This window comes from Morchella importuna, assembly GCF_003444635.1.
Source record: "Morchella importuna strain M04M26 chromosome Unknown Morimp01GS036, whole genome shotgun sequence".
NCBI lineage: Eukaryota > Fungi > Ascomycota > Pezizomycetes > Pezizales > Morchellaceae > Morchella > Morchella importuna.
In genome coordinates, this window is record NW_025763433.1 from 39,515 (window position 1) to 57,679 (window position 18,165).

Consider the following 18,165-nt stretch of genomic DNA (forward strand, 5'->3'; position numbering starts at 1 on the left):
AGGTTGTATCAGAATAGTAACACCTCTACCATTCCAGCCTAGTATGCTGGTGTACCAATGATCGCTCAGCCATGTTTTTTTTCGCAACGTAGAATTGGAGTCACAAATTATCACTCGGACATCCCTTCCTCCATCCGCCCGTTAGTTAGGGCAAAGGGCAAATCCTTTATAATCTCGGCACCACGTGGGGGCCATAGCGCGTGTTGTGTACGTCTGCGGAGGGATGGATGGGGATGGGGGAGTGCGTTACTGATCTGCTGAGGAATTCAACAATTGGCGGTTCGCTCCCAACATAATTCACCCGCTATATATATTGGTCCGCCCCCCCCGGCCCATTGGTATTACATTATCTGGAATCAACACATAGACTACAGACGACAATTCGACAATATATACAATCACAATGGCAGTGCGCAAACGAGCCCCGCAGACGGTAGCGCAGAAGGTTAGGAGCGCGGAGAAGAAGGCTGAGCGCGCATTCACGGTGATGTGGGATGAGCTGCGTATGTGTTTGATTTATAGCTGAATTTGGAGTTGTTTGTGAAACGAATTGACTGAGTTTTGTGCTTTTTGGGAGCGGTGTAGCGTTGTGGCAGCAGTGAGTAGCTCTTGTAGCCGTGTTCTGGCGAAGTGGACCTGGGGAGCTATGGGCTGACTTTGTACTGCGGTTACTTAGGGATAACCATTATATCCTCTCTGGGTATAGGTCTGTCTAGCGCCCCGATATCGTTGATATACCCGCGCTCACCCGCCGCAGACCCGAGTTTCTATCGTTCAAGAAATGCTTCATCTCACTCGGCTACCTTCACAATGAGACCGGTACCTCCCTCACCCTCCCTCACCCCCCCCCAAACTCCTCCTCCTCCTCCTCCTCCCCTCTCCTCCTCCTCCTCCCCTCTCCTCCTCGCACCCAGCTAACCTCCCCAGTAAACATCTACTCGCACCTCCTCCCCGCGCTCTCAATTCCCTACGTCGCGCTCCTCTTCTACACCCTCTACAACCCGCCCTCCACCGCGAACCTCCTCGCCTTCAGCACCTTCCTCCTCTCCGCCGCAGCATGCCTCGGCATGTCCGCCACCTACCACACCATCTCCTGCCACTCCCACGCCATCGCAAAGCTCGGCAACAAGCTCGACTACCTCGGTATCGTCATCCTCATCATGGGTAGCTTTATCCCGAGTGTGTATTACGGCTTCTATTGTGATCCGACGCTCATGCGGGTGTATTGGTCCATGGTACCCCCTTCCCCTCCCCTATTCCCTCTCCGCCCGCCAGCACACTAACACCCGCCCGCCCGCTAGATTACCCTCCTCGGCCTCGGCTGCGCAACAGTGTCCACAGTCCCCTCCTTCCGCACCTCCGCCTGGCGGCCCTTCCGCGCAGCCATGTTCGTGGCCATGGGCGGCTCGAGTGTGGTCCCCGTTCTGCACGGCCTGCGCCTGTACGGGTGGGCGGACCTGGAGGTGCGCATGGGGCTGAGCTGGATGCTGGCTGAGGGCGCGCTGTATGTCACCGGCGCGGGCCTATACGCGGCGAGGGTGCCGGAGAAGTGGGCGCCGGGGCGGTTCGACATATGGGGGAGCAGTCACCAGATTTTCCATTTCTTGGTGGTGGCGGCGGCAGCGTGTCATCTTGTGGGGTTGGTGAAGAGTGCGAATTATTTGGAGGGGAAGATGGTGGAGGGGCTTTGTGTGGGGATGTAGATGGTGTTTTATGGTAACTACATGTAGACATTGTAGAGTGGGCATGCCAGTCGTTGGGCTTGCGGTTTGAGCACCGTATATAAAGATAGCGATTCGAGCGAGATATATCGGTTTTTTAATAGCTATAATATTGGCTATCTTTTCTTTAATCATTCGGCGATCCCCTGACTCGGCGATATCTTGGCTCCGGGCATGACCGCTGCCCGGCCGAGTCATATTCTGCGACGCCGACCCACCATAAACCTACATACACCTAAGTACAAACACCGCACGCCCTCTCCCCTCTCCTACTTCCCCCAATCCCTCTCCCCTCAACTCACAATCTAAAGTGTCGAAAACCCGGCGAAAACCCCCCTCCCCTCAACCCACAACCTAAAGTGTCGAAAACCCGGCGAAAACTCCCCTCCCCACCGCACCCCCACCGCACCCCCCACCAGACAACCCTAACCCACACGACATAGATCTTGGCACAAATTAAAGATTCTCCAACCTCACTTCCGATAATCACCAAGGTCCCCCCCCCCACACCCTACCCGCCCGCGTCCGCCGCACAGCACAGGACACCACTTAATTGCTACCGAAAAACATACACACCCGCAAATATGTCGTCCTCAAGACTCGGCCTCTCAGCATTCAAGCTCCCGCACTTTAGCGCGCAGCACCTGCTCCGCCGCCCAGCGCTCGCACCACCGGCAATGGCGGTGGGCTCCCAGCAGCACGTCCGCGGCATGGCCGCAGGTGGCGGCGGCCGCACTAAGGGGAAGAAGGGCGGGAAGGATGAAGGAGATCTGCGTGTCCGTGTGTCTCCCCGCACCCCACTCTCCCGCCCCGGCACGCACTACTAACACACACACACACAGGCATGATCCGCTACTCGCTCTACCACCCGCTCACGCCGCGGCCGCTGCGGTTCGGGACCATGCGCATGCTGCGGCACTGGGCCATCCACCGGGCGTGGCAGATCTACAAGCGCAACATGCGGCGCGCGCGCGAGGGCGAGCTGGAGCGCCAGTACAACAAGATCAAGGAGGCGTGCGAGGAGCTGCGCAGGACGGATCTGAGGCTGTTTAGGATCGCCGTGTCGAAGAAGGGCGTGGGCGTGCCGCCGATCGAGATGAGGATTCCGACGGATACGCCGCCGATGAGGGGGTGGAATCATGGCTGGACTAGGGCGGTTTAGAGGGGGAGAACGGAAAGCGGGGGGAAGGGGGGGTGGGGGGGTGTAGATAGGGGATGATAGATCTTTTTTTAAAAAAAGGAATTTTAGAGGTTACATGTGTTTGTGTGTTTGCTGATGGTGTGCCGGTGCTAGTGGGATGGTTTGCTGTGGGATGGAGTAGTGGAAAGTGGGCCCAGTGAAGAACCTCAGGACCAAGCTGGTTTTAATTCATGTCGATATTTGAATAAAGTCCTGCTAAAGAACCAGGTATCATTGCCAATGTATGGGGTCGCCATAATACTCGCAGGATATGTCGAGTAGTAGGTTAGCTCCAGGCGCGGAAGTTGAAGTAAAACCGGGTATCAATACATGTAGTTATATCAACTATTATATCTTTTTACCATTGTACACTCGACCACCGCATGAGTGTCGGGAGTGGCATGCACTTACCGGAATATGCATACGTTCCCGAGTGATGTCCCATGATTGCACCACTCACGCATGAAACATTGGAGATCTGATCATGGGCTTTACCGCCCGCCGCCGCGGCCAACAGTAGCCACTGTAGACAGGCCAAACCTCAGATCAATACCGAGCAGCAAGCTTTAATTCTATCTATTCGACGATAAGCAATACTCGGGCTCATATATTCGGCCGATATTCCGGGCAAGTAGACTTAACGCTAACTCTACGGGCCTACAAAGCCCGACTGTGAGATGCGGGGTTCGTTTATAATCCATCTTTCAGTAGCCGCCCAACCTTTCTTTGACTGGTCTCTCTAATAGTGTCATTTTTGAATGCCATCACACAATCCGTGCCGGCCGGCCGGCCGACCGTACGTAGCCCAAGAATAGCAGCAGCTGCAAGAATAACGGCAAGCCCCCGATACTCTTATGTATATGGCCAGCCATGCATTAGCCAACCCACTAATCTAGGCCACTTGCCTCCCGCTGCAGTATAACGTAGTTCTGAGCGTTTGTTTGTGAACACTGATGGTTCGCCGCCTCTTCGCCGACAGCGGACCGACCGCGCGCGTGTCTGTCCATAAACCGGTAGAGCGGTAGCTCTCCGTTCTACGTACCCATCCACCGGTAGAGCGGTAGCTCTCCGTTCTACGTACCCATCCACCGGAAAGGGGTGGGGGATATATAGCATGCGGTATGCGAGAGGTTTCGGGCCGTTTGTGTCCACGGACGGCCCATGTGCAATTCCCGAGGCCGAGCTCTCTTCGCCGGGATCCCGCCCCGATGGCGGATAAGATTGCATGGCTGGCGTATGTAGCCCATAGATTTAGCCCCAGCCTCTTCGTGGGGTTATTGCCCGCGCTCATTGGCGGTAGTACTGGCCTCAATCTGTAGAGACCTCTGATAGGACAGCACGGAATGCTCATATATATAGTGCATGTATATCTCTTGGATGCCAGTGTCCTAGGGTGGTAAATCGATAGATTAGTAGCCGCAATCCAAGAGTACCGCCTTAGTACGTCAGTGCAAAAACCAGCTCCTGGGTCCAGGACATGGTTTCCGCTACAGAAAGGCCGTGTCAAGATGAGGGTAGAACGAGGGCACAGCGTTGATGGGTATATGAAGTTGATGTTACTCAGGCCGGCCTGTTGAAAAGAACGAGCTTGTAAAATCCATGTAGCTTAGTTAGTATATTGACATGGAGTCCCATCTATATGTAGTTTTATCCATAGATTGAGTAAGAGAAATTGTCAACATGACTTTACGTGTCTGGATACAGTTTATCTAGCATTACCGGGATGTGTATTATTCGAGTGATAATCCATGACCGCAATTGCGATGGAGAAGAACCTCCTGTCAGTGGATTATCCCGACTGGCTGCTAAACGTAATTCTATAATCTACAAGCATCTATCGTAGCGACTGTCTAGGCACATAGCCGCATACATACATACATACATCCAAGGGTAACCACAGCTACATCATGTAGTCCATCACGCACCCGGGAAGGTTTAAACTTTCCGGCTCCCTGGAACGGGTAAGGGCAGAAACACATTGTCGTACAATCAATCCCGAGATCTTCTTGTGGCTTTTAGGTTCCGGGCCATGCATACGAGCGTGAGTAGCTGTCCTCGGTATACGGGGCACCCTTAGCTTTGGTTGTGTGTGTACTAACTCCTCACCCATCCTGGGGGGCTCTGTGCAGCTGTCAAGGCGCTTATATACGACCTGAGCCCCATTGAAGACATCGTGGCGTGGTCGAGGGGTAATAGCCTCTACTACATTGCATGACATCTCTGGTTCGACCCAGGATGGAAGCATTGATGAGAATGCCCAACATGGTAGCGACGCTCTTGAGGGATGACACTCATTACGTAAGTCTTTTGTTGCTCAGCAATTTTTTTTTGTTCTCATAGAAAGCAAAAAATATGGTCCAAGAAGTGTGATAAGTTTGATGGCGGGCTGTGTGTGTTGGTATCACATAACTACGGACTGGCAGGTAGATTTACATATAGATAGCCCCGATGTGCTCAAACAGCAAAAGTTCCATCCGTGATACCACATCAAGATATGGAGGAAGAGAGTCACTCAGGAAGTATGCACAAACTTATTCGCTAATGCGGCCTGTGCCGTATAGCCAGGTGCCACTAGGCACGCTGCTGGACCAACAGTAGCCCCATGGAGGGCGGAAAGGTGATGTAGCATATTGGGGGTCAGCAATGGGTATATCGGCAACAGTCCTGCTGGATAACAACCGTACGCGCGGCCTAAAGAACTGTCACCTAACCAATAACAGGAATTGCGGGGAACCAGCTGACAGAAATGACAGGAGAGGTCATACTGCATACTCCGCAGTAGGGTGGGTGTTCACTTAAGCTTTAACGTACTTGCATAGTTGGTGTTGTATCCCGGGGTGCTTTACGGCATTGGCGTGGAATATTTGATGTTCTGGTGCCAGGAGAGATATGGAAGAAGCCGGACCTGTATTGTTGAGTTGGGTTGCATCGTGTTGTGCGCGCATGACTACATATCCGAGTGATGATCCATGACAGAGAATCATTGAACATCTTAAGCCACGTTACGCTGTTTCATGTAGTGGGTACAATAGGTTCTAATTTACACCATAATATTTAATATAGCTTTCTATTTTCCATACCTTGATATTTACTATATAGCATCGAGAATTTCAAGTGGGAACAGTTCGAGCGCACGTAGGGTGACTTTTCTCCCCCGGTGATCCACAAGGTAAAGGGCTCACAACGGCGAGTTATAATATATCGAGGCAATCAGATCTCTCGAATTTGGGGCTTCCCGTGTGTGTGTTTTCCTCCAAGCATCCAGATGCCAGCTCACCTATACGAAACCACGCATCGATATATGTAAACATACATCTTTTTAGTCAAAGAGCCTTGCCGACACCCCCGAGGCCGGGATATATAAAGAACGGACAAGACTAAAGTTGAGTTTCCTGCATGCAGTATCGATGGCCGACTATACCTACATGTATTAATTGTTTCTTCAACATTCCCTGCCCTTGAGCTGCCACCAAAATGCCAACCCTTTAGTGGCGGGATCAAAAGCGGTGATGAATATTCTAAGTGAGAGATTGATTCAAATTTCAAGGGGAAGCAGGCCTAGGGATGAGACCGTGAATTGGTTGTATTAGTTTAAATAACTTTCTAATACATACTAAACGAAAATCTCTATTTAAATATAGTCAGAGTTAGCTAGTAGATGTCCGATCCCCTAGAGCTCTAACTGCCTCAGTGCATTGTTCTTAAAATATAAAGAGTCAAAGTCATTAGCAGAAAAAAACTTCATGTTTAGCATTAAATTACAACTTAGCAGTATTTATCTACTATTGATGGATTAAGTTCACAAAAAGCTATTCTAGTAAGAACAGGAATTTGCTGTGCACCCGAAATCTCTAAAGATTCTACTGAATCTCTTTAGCAGCTCCTCACGACAACAATCACAACAGACAGAAAAGCGCGAGAAGAAAAAGTGGGTATTTCATCCTTATAAAGGAATATGTAGAACCGCAAACAAAGTAAGCTAATGATAGCGGTGGTGATGTGAGCACTATGAGGTGTGTAGCCCTGACAAGCTCTAGAGCAAATAAGGTGCTCCTCTGAACCATGATTTCCCAACATAATTCACCGAATCGCCCAAGTCGTCAATACAGCATGTAACACACATGCTCTGCAAAAAAGAAATGCGTAAAGTGAAATACAGATGTAGCACCCTTTAAAGAAATGAACAGAATAATAAAAATACTATGCCCAATACAACCCTGAATCCGAGAAGAAACTTTTTCTTGCACTACGATTTAAAAAGAAGGAAACCCGTTAGTGGCTATCCCAGGCGGAGGTCCCACAGCCGTTTTAAACGGATGTATAAAGCCACCGCCTGTCGGTGACCCAATTTCCCCTGGATGAAGGTGGTGGTTATGATGTCCGATGGGTGCCACAGGGTTTTGATATATACAATTCCCATCCGCACTCTTTTCCTCATCATCCTGGAACTTGACCAATGTCCTTCCGTTGGTATCGTGCGTGGTAATAAAATTTCCACCTCCATTCAGAGCCTCTCCTTCGACCTCAAGTACATCCATTACCTCTTTAATGGTGACTACCATCTCGGGCACAGTCTGCTCAATAAGCCGATGCAGAGTTGATATTTCGACAAAATTACTGTTCTCTCCTCCAAGCTCGCGGCACTTGACCGTGGCGAGGCTGCGAATCTGTTCATGCCTGTTTGGCCGCCGGCGGTTAAATGTACTTCGAGCAGCATCAGTTTCAGACCAGCCTTACTTTATTAGTATATAAGCATAAATGAAGTGAGTACGCTGGACGTACCTGCTCCTGACCAAGTGGAGGTTGGGAGAGAGTTTGAGATGTTTCCCAATGGAGTTCCCAATGGCGCAGGATTGGACCATGAAGGCTGGGGAAATCCCATGTCTATCATTAATATGTGGATTGTTAGTGTGTTTGTAGGAAACGTAATGGCCCAATGAAACCAATAACTTACGAGACATAGTAGGATCCATAAATAAGGGGGATCCAGCCGGTAATCCCCTAGTTGGTCTTGGTGAAAATCCCATAACACTACTCCCTCTTCGATTCGGCGATTGTGCTTCCAGTATTGAGTCGTCTTCGTCGTCCTCCAGCAGTGCACGGCTGCCCATGACTTTAGAAAGCTCATCAATACTATTTGTCCCATCCTCTGGATTTCTAGGTGGAGCTACACTCGAGGGGCGCTGAATTGGCGTGGGCCGCTGAATAGGTTCAAACGAGCCTGATAATGCCCGTGTATGGGAATGTACACCGGGTATAGGTACCGGCTCCACTCGATTCCCTATGAATGGTGATCCCGGTGCCATGCCTGGTGGCATACCTGGCGGCATACCCGGCGGCATGCCGAGAGGCATACCCGGAGGGAGTTGATGCTGCATGACGGGCGCAAGCTCGCCCATAAAGATCCCACGACCTTGTGGCTGCATTGGACGCATTCCTAGAGGAGCGGGACCCTGCATTGACATACCGTTTGGAGCTGCAAACCCCCGATATTGCGGGCTGGAACCTAGAGGCATCTGTGTTGGTGCATACATCGGCATCCCGTTTCCGAAAGGCTGTCTTTGAGGCATTCCGGTAAGAAACGGTTGAATTGAACTTGGGCCACCCATTCCCATTTGGTTCATTATATGGAAAGCATTCTCTGGCGGTGGTACACCTGGAGGAGGGGCAATGTGATGTGGTAACGGTGAAGTGGGCATATGTGACGGATACTGAAATATTTTATTCGGGGGATTATTGGACCAGGAATGTTTTGTTGCAGAATGGGTGTGTTTGGGGATACTGAAGACCCTATTCTAGGGGCAGCTTGAGGGGTCTTTGGGGAAGAAGCTACAGATCCTTGTATTGACCCTTGCTGAGAGGCATTCCGAGTGCGAGCAGGTGAGTTTCCCACCGACTGTTTAGGCATTGCAGGTGTTGCAACAGAGAGATGGGGCGAGCTATAAACTCCATGGGGATGTTGTGGTACGGATATGGACGTCTGTATTGAGACAGGGGGTCTTTTTGCAGCAGCAGCTGCCATCGCCGCCGCCGCCGCATTCTCGGCCTTGGTTTTTGCTTCTTCCTCCTTCTTTATACGCTCCCGTTCCAGTGCCTCTTTTTTGGCTTTCGCTTCCTTTTCTTTTCGCTCACGATCCTCGCGCTCTCTTTTCTCCCTAGCCTCTTTCTCCCTAGCCTCTTTCTCCTCCTTAGCTTTTTTTGCAAGCTCTTCCTTTTTCTTTCGCTCCCTCTCTAAGTTCTCCTTCCTTTTTCTTTCTCGCTCAGCATCCCTCTCTCGTTCTTCTTCGAGTCTCTTCTTTCTCTCCTCCTCCTTACGGCGTCTTTCTTCTTCTTGAGCCCTTTTTTCGGCCTCCCGCTTCATCCGCTGCTCCTCCTTTCGTCTCCTTACTTCTTCGGCTTTCTTCTCCTCGATCGCCCGTTGTTTAGCCTCCTCCTCCGCCTTTTCGGCTTCCCGCTTCTTTCTTTCATCTTCCTTGGCAAGTTTTTGCAGTCTCTTCTTTTCCCTCCTCTTCTCTTTCTCTTTGGCCTTCTTCTCCTCACGTGCCGCTCGGAGCTGGTCCTCTTCATCTAATTCCTCAAGAAGCTTATCCTGTCGTTCCCGAGCAACCTTTTCTCGATAGGCGGTAAGGACACGTTGTTCAAACATTCTGGCAGCAAATATTTGGAACATCTTACGGCCTTCTTCCATGCGCTGTTCTTCAGTCATGGTATCCTAAATCGTGTCAGTGTTGATTGACAGTAATATAATACATGATAGTAACCCACGGGCTCATCCTCCCCCTCTTCATAGTCTCCATCATCATCCTCGTCATCTTCATCGTCATAATCCTCATCATCATAATCTGTTTGCGAATGGGTATGACTTATATGAGTTTGCCCTACCGACATACTCTGGGATGTGTGACCACTGGAAGCAGCACTTGCTTCTTCCCGTTGCATTCGGCGCTCGGCGAGTTGTTCCATCACTTCAATAAACTTTTTACCATCGTTTTTGAGCAAATCGTCAGCTACAGTTAAAGTGCCACCTGATATCCGTAAGGAACGTTAGCTGTATACTCTCTCCGCATATTTTTGAATGCCTATCATAAAACGAAGAGGACCCCACCTTGAACAATGAGACTGTTCCCAAAGTTGGAGAAGCTAGGCTGAGGATCGTTCTCCGGTAAAGGCTCATCCAGAACATCATCGTCCTCATCATATTCTTCATCTTCGTCCTCATCATCCTCAAACTCATCATCGTCAATCTCCTCAACGCGATGTCCTTGATGTTTGTGATGATGATGCCCAAGATGTATAAGATGATTACCCGGAGGAGGACCTGGCGGAGGTGGAGGGGGGGTTATTCTAGTGGTAGAATACGATCCGGGGGGGTGACTATGAGGTATCTGAGCAGCGTACTTTGAGTTTTGTTGTTGGTGAGCATACTGTTCCAATTCCTCGTAGTATGCATCGTAAAGAACCTCCAGTTCTTCTTCAATGGCTGTCCTTTTTCTTCCACAAACATTACATGAGCAGGAGTGCTTCTGTTGTTCTTTTATTTTCCGTAAGACCGCTTCCTTCTCTACTTTTACTAAAGACCGGCGTTCCTCTTCACCCAAAGAAAGCCAAAAATCCTTGATCCTTTCAAGTTCCTCATTTGTCGATGTATTCCAGATCCGGTCTTTTTTTTTTGAGGGCCCACCAAGCTGTCTCACAGGCGATACTTCAGAGCTCTGGTAAAATTCCTGAGTAGTATTTACCCCCTTCTTTTTCTTCTTTTTGTTCTTTTTTTTGCCAGTCAGGGGCGCAGGAGCTTGAATTGGTGGGGTATAAGAGTCATCATCCTCATCGTCATATCCTTGACTGTAGTACCCCCCCTCTTCCTCTGGATCAACAAGTTCCGGGATAGTTTCCGAGGGATGGTCGTCATAATCGGATCTATTAGTTTTAATATCCTTTTGATACTGGTCAACTCTTTCATTAACATGGTTATAGAGGGCATCGTTGTAATAGCCATCATGTAAATGGTCCTTGTGATTGTTACTATCGTGGGAGTGAGTATGACTGTGGTTATTAGATAGTGTATCTAGTTCCTGTTGCCGCTCCTGCTGCTGCTGCTGCTGTTGCTGCTGCTTTCCCTTCTTCTTCTTTTTCTTCTTGCCGCCGATATTGTTTGAGCCAGTGTTGTGGGGGAAATCCATAGATGCGGAGGGCACTGTGGGTGACAGCTGATTGGTTATTTGGGCGGGGTGGTCGTTGGTCGTAGCAGTAGCAGCAGTTGATGTGGGTATAACGCTGCTAGTGCTAGTGCTGCTGCTGCTGTTGCTAATATTGCTGAGTGATCTGGGATCGGGATTCGACACCTTCCTAGAAGGCACGGTAATCAGTTCTGTACCGTCCTTGTTGCGTATGTGGGTTGCCTTGCTATTGGAAGAAGACAAGAGGGACTGTCGGTGATAGATGTCTGTAGTTGATGGTATGTTGCGCATGGGACATTCAGCGGACATGGTGGGGCGGGAAAGAATGCTCGGCAACAGGAGACGTAACTGGGGGTGGACAAGTGGGCAAGTGGGGTGAAGGGTCAAAAGAAGGGTGTGTATGGGTGCGGGGGGCGGGTAGATGCAGTAAGTCTGCCCTCTTCTGCTCCTGAATTTGGCTTGGGGAGGTACAACTAACGCTGTGGAAGGACTTACAAGTGGTAGTCAGATCCGATCGACGACAGTGGAATTGGTAGATTTTACCAGGCGAGTGGTAGATGGGAGAAGGATTGGCGTTAGGAAAAGGGAATGGTACCCGTTCAACAACAATTGAGAGAGGGATGAGGAGCCGCAACAATGTCAACTCAGACCCACAGGCATGTATGTGCGAGAGAGATGCTTGGTCGTCTGCGCGGAGATGTGACAGGTGATGTAAGCGGCAAATGGTGGTTGGTGGAGCAGAGCCTCACGAAGGTCCGGGTAGTGCCGATTGAGGTTGTGGTGATAGTGGCGGGCGGTCAGTGCACAGCGGCCAAAATAAATGTTCAAATAAGTGATGCGTGCGGGCAGGCGGGCAAGTAGTGGGGTGTCCAGTGAGCAAAATGGGCGGGATGGTGTTGGAAAGCAGCTTTAGCAACCGTTGGGATGGTGCTAGCGGTGTGGCACTGTGGCAGTGCTAGCGGCCACTACATGTACATGTAATTACGGGGGCCAATGACACTTGGAACAGTTGTAATATTCCCTTGGTGGAATGCAGTGTTTATTCGTATGAAGCACTACATGTATGTACCTCCTCTGTGTTAGAGCGTTCACTCCATTCAGTGTATGAGTCCATTGCAAGGGCCTTCATAGGACGTTTTCCAGAGTGCTGGTTGGTTCCGCGGCCAACGTCTCGCTGACATGACAGTCTGCATGGTCAGTCAGTTCTCTGGGTTGCGCGGGGAGCAGGTAGGGAGGGGGAAGAAGGACGTGTAAGCAGCAGGTAGTACAGGCGCAAGGCTCACCCTGTCGTCTTATGGCCCTAACTAACGCACGCTTTATTTGAGCGCAGAAAGACTTCGTTGCTCACCCTCTCGCTCACTCGCTCACACACGCCGCAACACATACTGGGCAGCAGGCCTCACACTTCTGTTCTCTCTTCTCTTCTCCTCTCCTCTCTCCTCTCTCCTCTCTCCCTTCCCCTCCTCCGTTCTCGCCTGAGCTTCCTCCGTGCCGTCTCCGCGACCAGACATCGTACCCTCGCTATTGCATTTGTCGCTCCCGGCCTTCTTCCGCTCTGCTCTAATTGCTCCGAGACATTTACTCCTACCTACTTCTCTGCTTCGCCTTCCCCTTCTTTACTACTACAGCTACTGCTGCTCATCCACCCTCTTTAACCCTCCAATATCTCCCTCGCCTCCATTTCTGCTACAATCTTACACCCACCCCCCTTCATAGTAGCCTCCCTCTTCATCACACTCGCCAACCAGCTCCACGAGTCGTATCCAATCTCTACCCAATCTTCAGCCTCAAGCGACAGAATCGTCTTGCACCCCTGCTGTTACCGACCACTTCACTTTTGTTCTTGTCAACTTTCCTAACAGAACAATGGCTCAGAACAACGCCCAGAACGTCATTCGAAGGTACTCTATTCACTCCTCACCCTCGGTTATTATCCTTCCGTTGTTACTCTCACTTTATTGTTTCCGCTCGCTTCGGGAGCTATCCATGTTGGGAATCGCTACACCACCATGACATGATGTGTGGTTACCAAATTTAGATTACTCCCCTAGACAATTTGGATTGAAATCTTCGATCTCAGCTCATCTCCCGGTCGTCGGAGATGTCCGCAAAGCTTTTTATAGTTTTAGCTAACATTGAATTCTTTTGGTACAGGAAGTTGGTGATCATCGGCGACGGCGCATGTGGAAAGACGAGTTTACTCAGTGTGTTTACTTTGGGATACTTTCCTACGGTATGTCAAAGGTTCCTCTAGAATTGCTTTCAAATAAATGGCGCTATATTGCTCCTAGTCTGCTTTGCCAAAATGAAGATTTTTTGTACTGACGTTCCTGTTTAGCATTACGTGAGTTAATTCTATATGAGCCTTGAGCGTTAGCGTCAACTAGATATTCTCTAACCATCAAATATAGGTACCCACTGTTTTTGAGAACTATGTTACAGATTGTAGAGTATGTTTGGCGCCTTGGATACTCTCATTTATCTGCTAACATAATCAACAGGTCGATGGGAAATCTGTTCAGCTGGCATTATGGGATACAGCCGGTCAAGAAGATTATGAGGTAATTTATCCTGTTTCTTTGTTCCTTTAATAGTCCGAGACTTTGAAGGATTCTGCTAAAACTCAAAATTCAGAGACTGCGACCACTAGCTTACGCCAAAGCCCATGTCATTCTAATTGGATATGCTGTTGATACACCCGATTCGCTCGATAACGTTGCCAATAAAGTAAATTTCATCATGGCCTGTTAGTACTTTTTGGTAGACTTACTAAAAGAAAACCTATGCAGTGGATCGAGGAAGCCCATGAACGCTGTCCTGGCGTTCCCAAAATACTTGTTGGGCTTAAGAAGGACCTCCGCGAAGATGCCAATGCTCAGGAGGAAATGCGCAAGAAGTCAATGCGTTTCGTGCAAACCAGTTACGCCGAGACCATCGCCAAACAGGTCGGCGCAAGGAAATACCTAGAGTGCAGCAGCTTGACTGGGGAGGGCGTGGACGATGTTTTTGAGGCTGCCACCAGGGCAGCATTGTTAACTTTCGAGAAGGAGCGTGGTGGCGGGTGCTGCACCATCTTGTAAATGCACATGAGTACCGATGGAACGAGGGACGGGGATGAAGAAAATCCATGAAACGATACTACGATACGGCAAATGGGCACCATTCCGGATTTAGTCGACCAATCGATTTTTTGTTATCAACGAAGGGAAGTTGGAGGAAGTAGTGGTTTACAGGCATCCGAACCAGAATGAAATCCTACGAACACGCCATTTTACGAATTATCGCCGAGAGCTTGGAATGAGGGGCCTCAAAATCCAGCCTGGTGTACCATAATAGGTTTCATCTTCGCCTCACATACTCTGTTTTTATTTCTTCGTTAGTTTCCTATATTCAACAGTTGTCTATTGCATCTGTTCTCCAAGCTCGTGTGAAGGAAGCCTAAATTCTTCCTCCCTTTTCCTTTTTTTTCTTTTTCTTAATTCGGGTGGTTTCCCCAGGTCTTTCTTTACTCTGAGTTTTCGAGTTATTAATCTGATATTTTCAGCGATCTGATTGTTTTGTACTTTTTCCTAGTCTCCGTCCTCTCTAATTGCTTAGGATTATCTTGGGAGTGGGTGGATTTGTGAAAGGGCTGTTTTGCTTTTCTCTTCTGTTGCTGCTACTGTTATTTCTGTTTTACTAGCATTCGTTTTCTTCTTCGTTTTCTTTGCTCATTTGGATTGGGTGGTTTTTTTAGACCGGGAAAAATTTATTCTTTTGATATTGGCGTGGGACCGGGTTTACTGGCTGGTTGGATCAGGTGGAAAATCGGTAGGGGCTGGGGAGGGGTTCTACTCAAACAAGAAAATGTGAGAAGTTTAGTAGTTACTTGAACAGAATCCGTTACTGCAGAGGAAAGTTCTCCTAGTTCGGTTCGGTTCGGCTGGTAATCCATCAATGAGATTGAAAGTGATGAGAGAATAGGGGAGGGGATGTATGATAGTTGGGCTTAGGTTAAATCAGTAACATGGGGGCGATGGTTGAAGGGATGTGTTACTTTCATTGGAAAGGGCCCCCGGGTTGCGCAAGTCGATCACTCATCAAAAGTTTATTTTGGTCCTCGTTTCCTTCAACATGTATGTACGCGAGTTTTGACATGCAACACCCTTTCAACCCTCTATTATGTCGGTACTGCACGGCTTTCGGTGCGCTTACTCCTTTTAAACACCATTTCTCACTCACCCTCTTCCTTCCTTTTGAATGAGATTTCAAAATGGCCGAGTGCGACGCCAGCTGAAGGATGTGGATATTTATGGAAGTGGAAGTTAATGAACCGAGGCTTGGATGCTTGGGGGCGAAATAATAGACCGAGATACTCTACATACATGTAGCTGTTACTTTTATTTAGAGACGATTGATGGCTTGCAGTGCACTGCATTTCATTCAGCAATCCAATGACGTCGAAAAGGATACAGTGCCTATTTAGTGACTAGCTCACTCGCAACGGCGTCATACGGGATCACTCGTGCAACACAGGGAGAAGTCACGTTGACACGCTCACAGAATTTTTTCAACCAACTTTGATTCTTTCCATACTCAAATTCATGTGTAGAGATAGGAAAAACAAGGGAAATTGCCAGCAAACATCCATCGAGACCTAAATCTGCCAGCCAATCCTTTCTCATCCTCTCATCCACCAAGCAAGGTTAGCCGCAAAAGGAACAAAAAAAAACATAAGATTATCCCTTGGACGGATGAAAGTTATCAAATTCGCGACCACACTCTTTCAGCTATCACTAGCCCAATATAGCAATTGTTGGAAATTCTTGATTGGTTCTGTTGTTGTTTCCAACCGTAAAAAGCAAGATAATTCCCTTACTAAGTGGTGCACGGCCCATGTCGCGAATTTGACAACTTTCATCCGTCCAAGGGATAGTGGCATAGGAAGTATTGATTTGACAAGCTTCATTCGACGCACACGCCCGTTAACTTCTTTCGCAATTTTCTTTATTTCCGACATGTTTTACCCCAGAACCCGTTTTATTTGTTTGTTAACTATTGAAGGAAACCGCACCAACCTAGGCAGGAAGAATAGATAAAGTAGAGCCCCACTAAGGAAGAAACATTAATCATACTCCTTTTTTTCATCCCTCTCCCACCCATCAACCCCTCCTCCCTTTGTCGAAGTGTAACCTGGTCAGCTAGCTAGTCTTAGAATCGCAACACCAAATCCATTAGCAACAAATAGCGCAGCAAACTACCAACCTAAAAACGACGTCTTTCGTACTCATCATAACCCCTCGGTGGTGGCCCTCGTGGTGGACTCCTGCCTCTATAAGGAGGACTCACCGGACGCCCTCTGTGGGGTTCATCATAATGCCTTCTGCCACCTCCACCTCCTCCTCCATTGGCACCTCCGGCATATGTGTCGTCATCGTAGCGCCTGGGGGGCGGGTAGTCATCACGGCCTCCGTATCCTCCACCGCGTGGGGGTGGGTATTCGTCGGCCGCTGGAGGTGCGCGCCTAGGCGGGGGGGACCTGTCACGGCCGCCACCACCACCATAGTATGGTTCGCGACCTCCACCACCTCCACGAGGAGCGGGGGAACGCTCACGGTAACGAGATGGAGGTGAATCGTAACGACGCCCATGACGGGGTGGGGAGTGGTAACGGCCACCGGGGCCTGGAGAATAGCGGCGGCCTCCGTAGGCCCGGGGAGAGACAGAACGACGAGGAGGTCCATGACCGCCGCGTGGTGGTGCGTCATGGTCCGGCTAGTTTAAGTCAGCACAAAATCTTTTAGCTGAAATAAGGAGGGTGGGAAATACATCGGCGACACAGTTCACATGTGCGCCCTTGAAGTCAGTGCCATCGAGAGAACTGACAGCTCTTTTGAGGTCTTCGTAGGTCTCAAATTCGACCATTCTATAACATCATAAGCAAACCATCTATTAATTCGATAGGGAAGAGCGAAAGGTTAACTTACCCACGGCCATCACGGTCACGACTGACCTCGGAGAATACAACGTCGACATTGGACCTGCGTGCGAAGTCTTTGAGATCCTAGGTAGAAGAGAACGTTCGTATGAGTTGAAATCCGAAACAAGACTCTTGCGGGCCTCTGGCTCCTCCAGTAAAAGCAGACGCGCATGTAAAATATTTTCCTGGACAAAGATCTGGCAAGTAATGTCGGGGGTAAATGGGTTCCTGGCTCATTGGGATACATAAAGATCGATACGACAGTCCAAGCCATAATAATAGGAAGTTATTTTTCTCCAAAAATTGGGACGCCCAAATCCTGGGATAAAGCAGGCAATATAGAGGCCACGGAGCAAATTCCATCGGGACCAGGGAATGTTTTCTAGCCAGGATTGGCAAAGGATAAAAATATGGACAGAGGGGTGGGTGTAAAAAGACTTGAATCGGAGTCACGAAAGCCTATGTTGCAGCAGGAATGAGGAGTGCGCCCACCTGCCAGCTCGTATCGGGTTGAAGGCCAGTAACATTCATTCTGAAAGCAGTGCGCCTAGGGCGTGGGAAGCTGCGATCCGCTCCACCAGTATATTCATGGCGAGGTTGATGACGATTACCACGGGCAAACTGTACAGTAAGAGTTTGGCCCTTGAAGTCGCGCCCATGGTAGGCTATAGATTCAAGAGAGAAAAAGTTAGCTTGTTAAATGGAAATCTAGCCAAGGCGATAGAAATTTCCGATAAAATGATGTGATAATAGAGAAAGGAAGAGGTGAATACGCACCAGGAACCACATCCTTCGCGTCAGCCTCGTTATCGTACTGAATGAAGCCGAAGCCATTCATGAGTTTAACCTCAACGATGTTTCCACTGCCATGTTCCTTGAAGAAATCTTCAACCTCTTGTTTCCTAGCTGTTATTTTGTTAGCGGAGAGCGATGATCAAGAGGGTTTAGGCCGAACAAAGTTCGCGCGAAAGACATCATCATGAGTGGCGGGCGGTCAAAGCGACGACAAAGATGTCATTGGGTGAAACGAAACGAACAAAAGTGAAGGAGACAAGAGAGCGAGAGTAGCATACCATCTTTGTGAAGATTGCCCAAGTAGAGGCGAGTTCCCGAATATTCAGCCATGAT

General features: G+C 49.2%; 6 protein-coding genes across 6 annotated transcripts; 3 read left to right on the plus strand and 3 right to left on the minus strand.

Moving 5' to 3' along the window:
- Nucleotides 1-403: 403 nt before the first annotated feature.
- Nucleotides 404-1,703, plus strand: LAJ45_09397 (uncharacterized protein; the record flags this gene model as incomplete). Its single annotated transcript, XM_046118940.1, has 5 exons — nt 404-503; nt 586-598; nt 677-706; nt 758-1,235; nt 1,302-1,703. The coding sequence occupies 5 exons, from the start codon at nt 404-406 to the stop codon at nt 1,701-1,703; spliced, it is 1,023 nt and encodes a 340-aa protein (XP_045967755.1).
- Nucleotides 1,704-2,305: 602 nt separating this feature from the next.
- Nucleotides 2,306-2,883, plus strand: LAJ45_09398 (uncharacterized protein; the record flags this gene model as incomplete). Its single annotated transcript, XM_046118941.1, has 2 exons — nt 2,306-2,501; nt 2,564-2,883. 2 exons carry the CDS (start codon nt 2,306-2,308, stop codon nt 2,881-2,883), a joined length of 516 nt encoding a protein of 171 aa, XP_045967756.1.
- A 4,271-nt stretch (nt 2,884-7,154) lies between these two features.
- On the minus strand, nt 7,155-11,387 carry LAJ45_09399 (uncharacterized protein; the record flags this gene model as incomplete). The annotated part of the gene is made up of 7 exons (XM_046118942.1): nt 7,155-7,633; nt 7,684-7,785; nt 7,856-8,557; nt 8,614-9,613; nt 9,667-9,926; nt 10,007-10,275; nt 10,327-11,387. The coding sequence occupies 7 exons, from the start codon at nt 11,385-11,387 to the stop codon at nt 7,155-7,157; spliced, it is 3,873 nt and encodes a 1,290-aa protein (XP_045967757.1).
- Nucleotides 11,388-12,203: 816 nt separating this feature from the next.
- LAJ45_09400 (uncharacterized protein) lies at nt 12,204-12,589 on the minus strand (the record flags this gene model as incomplete). Its single annotated transcript, XM_046118943.1, has 3 exons — nt 12,204-12,265; nt 12,362-12,378; nt 12,465-12,589. The coding sequence occupies 3 exons, from the start codon at nt 12,587-12,589 to the stop codon at nt 12,204-12,206; spliced, it is 204 nt and encodes a 67-aa protein (XP_045967758.1).
- Nucleotides 12,590-12,944: 355 nt separating this feature from the next.
- On the plus strand, nt 12,945-14,158 carry LAJ45_09401 (uncharacterized protein; the record flags this gene model as incomplete). The annotated part of the gene is made up of 7 exons (XM_046118944.1): nt 12,945-12,979; nt 13,233-13,311; nt 13,417-13,422; nt 13,490-13,528; nt 13,580-13,639; nt 13,713-13,805; nt 13,868-14,158. 7 exons carry the CDS (start codon nt 12,945-12,947, stop codon nt 14,156-14,158), a joined length of 603 nt encoding a protein of 200 aa, XP_045967759.1.
- A 2,096-nt stretch (nt 14,159-16,254) lies between these two features.
- Nucleotides 16,255-18,162, minus strand: LAJ45_09402 (uncharacterized protein; the record flags this gene model as incomplete). The annotated part of the gene is made up of 8 exons (XM_046118945.1): nt 16,255-16,258; nt 16,323-16,389; nt 16,472-16,832; nt 16,887-16,983; nt 17,045-17,121; nt 17,530-17,702; nt 17,815-17,943; nt 18,111-18,162. 8 exons carry the CDS (start codon nt 18,160-18,162, stop codon nt 16,255-16,257), a joined length of 960 nt encoding a protein of 319 aa, XP_045967760.1.
- Nucleotides 18,163-18,165: the final 3 nt, after the last annotated feature.